Source organism: Cyprinodon variegatus, unplaced genomic scaffold (genome assembly GCF_000732505.1).
Source record: "Cyprinodon variegatus isolate N-32 unplaced genomic scaffold, C_variegatus-1.0 Scaffold61, whole genome shotgun sequence".
In the NCBI taxonomy this organism is placed as follows: domain Eukaryota; kingdom Metazoa; phylum Chordata; class Actinopteri; order Cyprinodontiformes; family Cyprinodontidae; genus Cyprinodon; species Cyprinodon variegatus.
Window position 1 is genome coordinate 728,725 of NW_015150514.1, and position 12,240 is coordinate 740,964.

Here is a 12,240-nt window from a genome sequence, read left to right on the forward strand (position 1 = left end):
CCAAACAAAGATGTGTCTTACTGGTTGAACTAGTTGGGATCTGCCCTCATAAAGTGCTGGAGCAATATCTGTATATATTATCTGTTCCATATCAGGTTTCAACAGTCAAGAACTAACCACTTACTGTTCACCTCATTCTGCTAAATTGCCTATTTTGCATACCCAAATGGAAAATCAAATAACTGAGGAACTGTAAGCCTAAATTACATGTGTGATGTGTTATTTGAAAGCTAAGACCTTCTAGTTTCTGAATACATACATGAAAATTGGGTGAGTAAAACACCCAAGCTGCATTAAGCCCAAGCTGCATCAGTTCAAACATGACTCAAAGCAGTTTTTTTCATTCTTGAAAATAAAAAGTATTTTTTGAACAGCAGTTATAAAGACATGCTTGCTTGTTGTGGCTGCTTTGTCGTGCTTTGGTGCTCTCCATGTCCATAAAATGAACTAGGTAGTGGAATTGTGGAGAATCTAAGCTTTCCAATGATGTCTAACATGTCTATATTGGTAAACATTTTACCAGTGTATTTTCATGCATTCTGAGTTATTATATGTAATGCTTTTGGGGTTTTGAGAGGATAAGCTTTTTTGTTTTTGTTTATAACCTGCAAGATTCATATCAAGATTGCTTTTTTTATTACTTTAAATCTTATAATCATATTCTTCAGTTGTAAGGGCCAAAAGAATCTGTATGTTTTTCATTTTTCAACATCACCCAGCAGTTTTTAAACACATATGCACTTTCAGCTGAGAGTTTCCAGTATGTAATCTTAGACTTTGGATTACTCAAGACTCGTCATAGATGTGCCACAAGGCGGATCAGGTCTGCTCTAGTTCTGCATCATTATTTCTTCTCCGGCTTGAGTCATATCATTTTGAACTGAAGGCAAGCCAAGGCGGGGCAGGTTTATTTGAGCAACACCTTTTAGTAACAAGGCAATTTCAAGTAATACACATTAACAAAAAAAAAAGAAAGAGAAAAAAGAAACATTACATGAAAAATACATTGCATTGACATAAAGTGTTATATGTATGTCACTTGCCTGCAGTCTTTCTTTTTACAGTTTGTTTTTAAATCTCTCCCATGGTTTCTCTTCTCTTTAATTGTCTGAATTTTGAGGTTTTTTATGTGCATGGCAGTTTTTTAAGATCATTAATTCAGCTTTTATTGAATGTTACAAAGACAATAACTAAACGCTATGGATTTTTAGATGGTTGCAGGTTTTCACATTCTGGAACCATCTACCCTAAACCTCTATGCCATTACCAATTGGCCATTTTTTTTTAAAAAGAAACTGAAGATGTATTTGTGGAGAGAGGTTACATTTCTTATGAATTTATTGTTAGGACCCTTGCTCTCCTCATTTTAAAACCCTATAAATCTATAAATAAAATAACATAAAATATATAAATACTATATTCTGATTTTAACCCAAACAGAAAAAAAGTAACAACAGGTACAGTGATATTAAGGTTAAATGGGAACAATGGGTAATTTTCCTAGTCAAAGAGCATAAATATAAAATGTTGTACTAATTTTGCTTTAATCTAATTTCATTTGTCTCCTACATTTTTAACCTATCAGCAGTGCGGACCTGGTCTTTTAATGTCTCTCCAAATGCTCACACGATCTTCATATCCGTGAACTGTGGTGGCGATTACCTTGGAGTAATCACATCGATTGTATATGAGAGGAAATACGTGGAAGCTGAACTCATTTGGGGGGTCTACTGGACGGATACCCAGGTGGTACATACACAAGCCTAAATATGCGTCTTCGATATAAAAAGCTTTCACATATTGGGAAGCTTCAACCAGCTTTTTGGTGAGATCCAAAGACAAAATGTAACCCAGACCCAAAGCGTAAGGAGGATAAACAGGATCACTGAGAATGCTCATGGGCACATACCATTTGGAACTGGGATCCCTCAAGACCTGTGCTTCATATACCACTAAGCCGGTCATGTAGTTTGTCCTTGGAGCATTTTGGAGCATGGTGACAAGATTAGGAACATTCAGAAAAATGTCAGAATCGATTTTCATAGTGTACGCAGCGCTGGAGCAGAAAGAGTTCAGCCACTCCAGCATCACCATGGTCTTTATGGTCAGGTTTTTGTAGCAGTCCACAAAGTCGCTCTGAATGAGGTCATGATGGTCTTTGCTCTCCTGCACAAGCTGCTGATGGACCTGCTCTGCATCACTTTCAGTCTGCTTCCCCAGCAAGAAGAACAAGGTCACTGCTTTACCATCAATCATCTTCTCGCTCCCCCAGGTGCTTCTGATGACATCACGGTGTGCTCGATTATGTGGCGCTACTGGTACCATAAGAACCACAAATGACTTCTCCTGCTCACATTTTTGAGGCTCGTTTATGGTAAAGTGGTACTCATAGGGATACTCTACCAAGTACGGTCCACGAGTCACATAAGGAGCCGCTGTCTGCCAGGCAGCTTTGGCTTTTAGGATCCTCTCTGTTAACCATGATGGAAGTTGTGGATGTCTGGCTGTGGTGGCATCTTGTGCCAATCCAATAGAAGCACCAGCAGCTTTCCCCTTAGATCTGGAACTATTTGTTTTACTTTGCATACTAAAAGGGATGAAAAGTTTTGTTGAATGACTTTGCATCCACTGTTTGGGGTTCCATTCAGGCGACATGCCCCTCATATTAGTGAAGTAGAAAAAAAGCATAACTCCAAAAACAAGAGAGAGGAACAGGCTGTGGCGCCCTGAGAAGCCCAGACATCTCCTGGTTTCTGCAGGTCTGTCGCCATTCTCAATTTTCTGGCTAAAAAAAGAGATAAAAGTCATAAAACAGCCAGAAAAAAATATAATTTTTTTTATTTCTTTTAGAAAATTAATAGAGTTTTTACTTTTATTTTCTTCATGTTATTCATTAAAATTTTCACAAGGCTTCTTTATTCACAGTTATGCAGAGAAAATAGAAAAATCCTTCAGAGAGACTCATACCTTTGACCATTCATAGCAGATTGCTGCTCCAACCTGCTGCCGCAGCCCAAGCTTTAAGTCTGGGTTTTAATTTGTGTCCGTTTGTTGAAGGAAATGTTGCTTTGTTGAAAAAAATCATGACACAGCTTCAACATCCTGTTTTGGTCAAGTGTGAGGATCAAATGTTCATAAGAAAAGAAAAGGTTTGATTAAAAAAATAAAATAAAAAAGGACTCTTAGACATTCGCTCTGCAGCTCTTATGTGTCCTGTTCAGGTAACAATGCGGTTATTCTGATCTCGGCTGCAGGACTGAAGCCGCACCTTTGTTTGCTCCACCTCTTTTAAAATGCTGAGAAAAAAAAACACTATCATCCCTGGTGGCCTTTTGTGCTAAGTGTGACACTCAGCTATATTTAAGGGGAAAGAAGGAGTAGGAAATGTATCATTTGCAGCTGATGTTTTGCTACTGATTCACAATGACTCTGCACCAATACATTTAAAGACAACACATTTGCATTTAACGTAACTCATGTTCTGTTTTTTATTTTCCAGTACCTATGATACAAGCTTCATTTAATTTAATGTATATAAGTAGAATTGACTTGTGTTTCTGCAAATGTTTGGTTGTTCTGCTGTTTTCAAATGACAGTGCGGAGACAAGTGTTCAGGTATTTGGTGTTTTGGGTGGCTCACATGCAGCCGGTTGGACCCTAAACATTTCCAGACCTGTTATGAAAGGAATTCCTTGTCTTTGTATAAGCTATGATTTCTTTTAAGACATGCAACACGATAAGCTTCAGGCTTCAGACTACATCAGTAATGATGTAATAACAGACTTTCAACTGCTCTTCTTCAGGAGGAGCACAGCTGTGGGGCTTTTGACGAGTAGTTTCAGTTTGTTTAATAAGTTCTGCAGTGCCAATCTGAGGGTAATCTATTCACAGTGGTGTTAAAAATACACACAATTGTTGCTTAAGTAGAAGTATAAATACTGCAGAAGTATCCACTTGACCTCTTTACTCAAGTAAAAGTGAAAAAGTATGTGCTCCAAAAACTTCTTAAAGTATAAAAGTATTAATTAACCTTAAAAAAAAAAAAAAAGCCAGATGCCACTATATGAATTGAAAGCTCGATTTTTCAGCTATTTCGAAAAATTCTTTGAGATAGGGCCAAGTATGATGGAGGTCTTGTTGGTCTCCTTCTCCATCTCCTGATTTGCTCTCGCCTGTGTCTAATCTTTCAGACATTTCAACATCTTTTTCTGAATCAGACATTGTAGCATGGCGTAGACAATTCACAATTGCAGTTTGAAGAACACCTGCTTACTTCTGAAGATTTCCTTTAGCTAACAAATGAGTGTTTGCATTATATGACTCATCCAATTACACTAGTTTTCACTAGATGTGGATGGAGCCAATGATCTGCATTGGATGGAGCACATGACGTGAAATAAATATTTATAAACATTAAACCGAAGCCAAGAGTAATGAGTAATGTTTGTTTTAAAAATGTAAGGAATAGAAAGTACAGATACTTGTTTGAAAATGTAATGAGTAGAAGTCGAAAGTAGTAGGAAAAATAAGTAATGGAGTAAAGTATAGATACCTAAAAAGTGTACTTAAGTACAGTTACAAAGTATTTGTACTTCGTTACTTGTCACATCTGTCTATTCAAACTATGCTGCCAACAGAAAATACTACATTGGAGCTTCCTTAGGTTTTATTTTCTCTTTTGTTCTCACAGCTTGCTCTTTTCTTTGTGATATTAGTTCCACTTTTGTCCAGCTTGATGTGGGACTTCTTGGAAATATGGTTGTGGGAATGTTTTTAGTCTAATTTTGTCCTAATTATGACATTCTTTCTCCATTTTGTGACATATTGAAACTCTGTAATCTCTTGTGAAATCTATTCCTAGTTATCTTCCTTTTTTGGAGCTTTAGATAATTATTTTAAGCGACTTTGTTTCATTTTATTTTTATGCACAATAGAAACACCAGCTGACCTAAATCTGTGGTATGTCCACATATTCTTAAGAGGAAAAACAATGGAAAAAACTATATTTAGAAAAGAAGATCTTACACACATTTAGCATATTTCTTTACATTTATGAAGGGATTTACTGGAAAAAAAATATAAACAAAACTTTAAATACTATTTTGAAACATAAATATTTAATTACCCAAAGTCATTTTGTCATGAAAAATGTATATAACAGTTCTCGTTCCAATCCTTTGAAACTATTTAGTGTAGCTCAAATTCTGGCATTTATGACTTAATGTTCAACAGTTTAACCCTAAAGCTCAGCTCATTATGTCTTCAACAACATTAACTATGTGTTAGACTTGACTACAGGCCAGCATTATTTCTAAGTGTATTTACATTCTGGAGAGCCCCTTTTAAAAGCCTGATTATAGCAACATGCTAATAGCAGTCTGACCGCAGCCACCATTACGCCCTGCTAAGGTGTTGCATGAGTCATTCACTCACGGACAAAGTGTTTGTCCAGTCAGGGTATTATTACATCTCTGAGAAAAACTGGTTTCATCCCACTCCCCTCCCAAGTTTTCACACAGCAATGACGTTTTTCAAAGGTCTGAAGATCCGGTTTAACGGACAGAGGTGGCTCTGACCAACTCCAAAGACTCAAACATGGACAAAGCTCCGTTCTGAAGATAATAGCAACTGTTACTCTTCAAATCCTCTTTTTTTCTCCCTTTTTTATTATGGTGAGGCACAAAGCTATTAAAATTTCTTCCTGTTAAAGGTTTTTCTGATTTTACTGTGTTTTTTGTCAGATTATCAAGAGATTTTCTTCTATCAGAAAAATATTACTTCAGTAAATATATGAAAATACAATTTCTAAATGAAGATTTTATTGATCGATAATGAAAAGTTCTCAAACCCATGCCGGAAATAGTCATTTCAGCCTGAACATACGTTGGAACTTGATGTGGATCTTTTGGGGACAACAACTACACCAAGGTGTTTGATATGGTATAAGGGTATTTATACTGTTGGTCTTGCATAGGTGCAATGGCTCATTTCGGGGACAGAATCAATCCAGGGGGGAAAACAGGATGAAAGTTTCTTCTGTTACTTTGCAAAATTTTCACAACTCCATGTTTTTCCATGATACTTTCAAACCAGAACGGTTCTATTTAATTGATTTCTAGTCTGGTAGTAATGAATGCGAATGAAAAACTTGAGGTTAATTAAAAATAACTCTCAGAGAAAACACATTTTCTCATAGCATCAGGCTATTTACAAACAGTTTTCACTTTTAGAACTGAAATCCACATTTCAAAACAGTTTTTTTTATTTAAGTAGTTTATCCTTATCTGACATAGATTTATTTGATGATCTGAAACATTCAAGTATCCAAGAAGAGCAAAAACAGAAGAAATCTATAAGGATATCATGTTTGTTTTTTTTCAATGGGGTCTAATAAATTTAAGTTTCTTACATAGGAGATAAAGTCACTACCAGTAATTCATCTGAAAAGTGTTACTTTTATATAATAACCTGAATTGTTTGTTTCTGCCAAGGGGAGTTAAGGTATAGTTGAATCTTACTTGATAATAAATAATACAACAAAACTATTTAGATATTAATCTTTTTCATCCTGGAGACTTATTTGATACTTATTTAATCTTTACTGCTCAGAAATACAATCACAAGTTGCTTTTTTAAGCCATCCTTTTAAATTGAACAACTGAAGGATTCAGTTTTACCTTCAGCCTAAAATTTGCATTAAATCTGTCTAGGTTGCCTGATGTTCATTTATTGGCGTATGTGTTGTACATATGACAATGGTTTAAAATTTTCATAAATTTGAATACACTAGCTCTGTGTGTCACACTGTCCTATGTGATAAGGGCAGCTGCTGCAGAACCAGTATAACATTAGGAACACCTGAAATTCATCCTGCTCCAAAACTACAATCTCCACCCAGTCTTCCACAGAGGAAACTTCTGCTTAAGATAATAATAAAATGTTTTTTCTCCAGAAGGAACCTGTGGAGAAATAAAACAAAAACCGAGCAAATTCAATGGAGTATAATTAATGGTTGCAACAAGGCAAGATCTGTTTGCTGTTCTGACAAAAAACAAACACTGTGGTAAAGAAAAAGGGTTTTCATCCAAGCAAGTGTCCTCCAATGACCTGTTTCACAAAGCATGTTTAAAAAAAACTCAAATCTTCACATCTGAATTGATCTAGTCTCAGGTTGAAAGCTCTGAGATTTCCGTTTCATAAGAGCAGCTGTTAGTTAGTTTAATCAACTCTAAGTAGATCCACTCAGAGTTGAGCACATGTATAACAAGTATGAAATAAGTATGAAAAGCTATTATCAGTGGACCACTGACAACGGGCAACAGAAAGTGCAGAGACAGAGCAACAGCGCTACAACTGCCAAGATTGTTGGTTTGGTTAATCTTTGTTAGGAACAGGGACTGGACACAGAATTCAAACCAGCTACAGGTCAGTGATGTTTGAAACAAGCTTTATTTTAAAATAACTCAGCTCGCTCCAAAGCAGGAAACCTCCTGTGACAGAGTAAACAGGTTAGTGATCAGCTGATTGTAACAAATTAATACAACTTACGAACAGTAACAATAGGAACATGGATCCAGAATGTTTATTTTTGACATGAAGAATGTCAATTTGTTTGCAAAGTTCATTTTGACAAGAAAACAAATGTATTTCAGATATCAAGAACACCTATTAAGACCATCTTTAAATATCAAAATGGCTTGCCAGACTATTTTAACCACAATGAAAACTAGTTTACTGATTGAATGGTGGTGCATCAATCTATTTTATATTTAGATGAAATGTTACGGGCAAGAAGTGCACCTGTCATTTTATGGTTTCCTCATTTTATTTCTGTCTTCCATTACACAGTAAATAATTATAGCTATCTGACTGTGCAGTCTTTTTTTATACTGCTGCTATCATATATTAATTACTTATAAATAACTGTTGTTAAATCCCTTTTAAAGAAGTAGTTGCTGCAAATAGGAGGATGGATGAGGTTGTAGATGTATGTGCTGGGTTTTCAGTTGGTAAAGATACCTTATTGTCAAAGGACATCTATACAAAGTCTGAGAGCCCTCTCCCTATAAATATTTAATTATCTATAAATTGATGACACTTATACTTTAATTGGATCCTTGTCAAAGGGAGAATAAATGTTTTTATTTTGACACCTAATGTGTCTAATGGACCTATATGAACAATTTTCTTTATATGTATGCACAAAACTAAGACAAAACGCTCCTGACTAAATTAGGAAATAAAACAATGTGATTGGCTGTAAGGAGGGCGGAAACAGAGGACACTGAGTTTATTGAGGAAAACCTGCTCCTGACCAGGTTAGCTCTAGGTTGAGCGAACTCTCTTTGTGCAACGGAAAACTCTGAGTTTCCCCGATTTCAGGTTTAAAAAACGTTGAGTTTTCAGTAAACCTGCTTTTGGAAATGAACACCTGATGTTGAAAAAAATAAAAAGCGATTATCTTTCTGCTTTACATTAAGAGGATTTAAAAAACAAGCTGTAAATTTAGGTTTACACTTCAGCCCATTTCTTCATCAGTAAACATAAACAGACTCATTAATGAGGAAATAGAGTAGAATAAAATATGATAGAATAGTACAATAGGCAAATACAGATATGACGATGGCAAAGCAAATGAAAATTAAATCATACATGTACAGATAAGACAAAATATATATCTAATAGAAGAAAAAAATGATAAAATCAAATTTACAGCCATAAAACAATAACATACTCAGACATAAAAAAACAACTCCCCAATAAGTTTTAAAAGCCAGAAAGAAAAGATCTACAACACTTTTGAAAGAGATTAGAAAAGGCCCTGTGGGGATGAATGCATTATTTACAACAACAGAGCATTCAGGACCAGAAACACAGACACAGTAGTAACGGTTTAAAAGTTCTCCTTCAGGCAGTCGAATGGCCTCCGGCTTCCTCTCAGCTTGCCTACTAATTTCAGCCACTGCTGGGAGTGTCAGTGCTGACTGTAATTCCACCCATAGGCATCGCAGCTGGTTTACACTCTAGCAGCTTATGGGTGCTGCCTCACTGACGTCATCGCTGGGGATTACATTACCCCACGGACCTGTCGGTTACCAGGGAAGGACCTTCCAAGGACCCATCATGGAACCAGGGGAACTTTTAAACCACTTCTACTGTATGAGTCTTCACCTGGTTGTTAGTACTGACAAGAGTAAAAGGTCAGTTATACTAAGAGAACAAAGAGGCATGAAGGGCTGTGAAAGCTCAGACATATAGAGCAGGGTGAGGCCATTTAGGGACTTTATGCTTAAAATCCTCCTAATGCATCCTAGAATAAGTAGACAGCAGGTGAATTGAGCTTAAATCCCAGCCTAAGCTGCTGCTAACAAACAAGTAAGAACGCAGCAGCATTGTTTCATCTGCAGATGTGCAGCAGTTTTTGCCACCGCCTGCAGAAAACAAATGAAAGGCTCACTCACACCCTAATTTTACAATAATAGAGCCACGTGGTCACACAGCCATAGACATCTGTCTCCATCGGCTTTTTCTTTCGTTTTATGGGTAAGGCAAAGTTCTCCTTCAGCAGCAGGTGTGCTGCATGTGCTGCACTGAAACTGAAATCTCTGGCTTATTGTGTACTGTACACATCTGCTCTCTCTCATTTTGTACAGCTTTCAGACAGTGAATGAGCAGCAGCTTAACAGTGAAATTAACATTTCCATTTCATAAAGTGCAGCAGTGATCAAATGGAAACAGTATGGGAGAAAAAAAACATGGTGCAAAAACGCATTGATACGGAAGTTCAGAGTATTATTGAAAGGACACCATTCAAAAAGTCAACTAATTCATTTAGATAAATAAAGGCTTTGCTATTATATTATTTTTAGGGAATAGAGGCATTTCCTTCAAATATTCCAAAAATCCAAACTTGTTCAATCTTTGTAATTATTCTGTTGTCTTGAACTTTCAAGACAAACATGCTAACTGAGGCCTGTAGGATCCCAGATGCAGCGCCTGAGTTCTTTGAACTGTTTCTAAGAATAAGATAGTCTAGTTGACATGCATATCCAATCAGAGGAGGATTTTTATCACAGATATTCTACTTGTAAACAATTTCTCCCTCGATTTGTAAGCTGTGCTATGACCCTTCCAGAAAAACAGAGGTGGGTACATCTGCAGACTGTATGTGGGAGTTGTAAAGGTTTAGATATTTTTTCTAAACAAAAATGTACTTGTTTGTTCTCTTTGCCTTTTTTTTTCCTTCCGTTTCTTTAATTTTGCCCCTTTTTACTTATCTAGCTTGTACAAAGAGCCTTATAAATAGTAGGCATATTTGTTGGTTAGGTGTGTGGCTCAGTAGCCATGGGATGGGAATAATCACAAAGGAAGAGAATGAGTGTTCCTGTAGGAGCCATAAATGAAAAGATGCGTTAATTTTCGCTTGTCTGAGTTTATAGCTGTTATGGTTTTGTCTTTATTTGTTGGTTTGGTTGTTTCTTTGTAGGGGAATGGTTCAATTAGATTTGGGAGGAATTTTGTAATTGGTCATATTACTCACCAGTGGGAGTGTCACTGGTAGTTATTGGGTGAGTGGGCCACTGTATTTTTTGATGACCGCAATACGAATCGCTGTAATCTACGTTTGACAAGTTATATTTTGGATACATTGTTTATACCTTTGATGTGAATTAAGTTCACATAAGCACCATATTGACCTCAGCAGATTCCTTTTTTGAACGTTCGCATCAGACAATTTACGGTCCGACCTCAGCTTCTTAGCAGCTTTTTTTCTTTCCTTACGGAAATTTGGTTAACATAATAATACGTCATTTCAGGGTAATTGAGGTTTTTACATTATAACAAAAATTATAACTAAATGCTCATAAATAATTTCAAATATTTTTTTCAATCACATCATTCTAATGATTACACCTGATGTCAGGGGTTGCATTATCCAAATATTTTACATGTTTTACAGTTTTTTTCTTGGTTTTTGGCTGAATAATGAGCTGTTTCAACCAGTTGTCCCACTGCTCAGTCCTTGCTGGATCAGGGAACCATTCATCTTGCCTTATGACATATGACTTATAATCACCCCGTTGGCTAAAATTTTCCTAGAATTTAAAACTCTGGCTAAAGTCCACTAGTTATTCCAGCTTCTAGTGCGGCAACAGAGCAGGGATAATCTTTAGATCAACGTTAATAACAGTGACCAGAATTCGTCTGTCCAAGGCAACACATTGTGAGAATAGCCTTTATGTGAATCCAACTTGACATTTAATTATGCACAGTTGGGTTTTCAATTCCTGTTAATGCAGAGCAGGAGGAAGCTGTGAGACTATGGCTCCTTCTGAATACCTCAAATAATAGCTTCTGCCTCCTCTTACTGGCTCCCATCCTTTTATCTTTTATGAGATCAACAGTAAGAACAATATCCAGGGTGGGAATACAGCTCTAGAATGCTATGCTCTATCCAGACAGCCTTGAGACATCAGTATGCCACCAACACCGAATAAAAATGGTGAAATGGGACTAAAGCATGCTGGGAAATAACTACCAAAAACGAAAGTGACAGAAATGTAACGAACGGTTGAAAGTCTTCATTATAAAACTGAGATCATACGTAGGCGTGAACATTTTCATAAGTCACATAGAGTATATGTCATGAAATAAAATATTTTTGTTAATACGCTCATAGATCCTTTCATGCGAAGGATTGTGGACAGCAGTATAGCTCCTAGCAGTGCATTGGAATGTTAGGATGTCCGATTCTCCCTGAACTGGTGATAGGAAGCAAACTACTTCTTCTTCTACCTAATTCCTTCCTTACAGTCACCACTCTTCAAATAGTACTTATCACGGCGACTGATAATGTGCTTCTGCTTTGCTTGAGTGTCTAATTTGCATTATTCAGAAGAAGCCTATGCTTCAGGTTACAGAAGGTAATTTTTTTTGTTGTTGCTTTGTTTTGTTTTTTTAGTCCAATTGTTTCATTTTGTTATACATATATTTATATTGGTACTGGATCCACAGTCAGCATTTTTTTTTTGTCATTACAAGGAAAAAGCTACACATATTTATCAGGTTGAATTGGAAATTCTGTTCAGCCTGTTTCTCTGCATGTTAATTTAATGCATGTAGAGATATATTATTAATATAATAAAAAATAAAGTGATGGGATGACAGATTTTTTTTCTCTCTTGTCTGTCTCTAAATCTGTCTGATATAAAAACTTTTTATTTTAATTGTCTGGATTTT

At 36.2% G+C, this 12,240-nt stretch overlaps 1 protein-coding gene across 1 annotated transcript; it reads right to left on the bottom strand.

Moving 5' to 3' along the window:
- Window positions 1-460: 460 nt before the first annotated feature.
- On the bottom strand, window positions 461-3,202 carry LOC107082750 (beta-1,3-galactosyltransferase 1-like). The gene is made up of 2 exons (XM_015371583.1): window positions 2,968-3,202; window positions 461-2,785 (listed from the first exon to the last, which is right to left on the bottom strand). The coding sequence occupies exons 1-2, from the start codon at window positions 2,979-2,981 to the stop codon at window positions 1,582-1,584; spliced, it is 1,218 nt and encodes a 405-aa protein (XP_015227069.1). The 5' UTR covers window positions 2,982-3,202; the 3' UTR covers window positions 461-1,581.
- Between the last annotated feature and the right edge of the window lie 9,038 nt (window positions 3,203-12,240).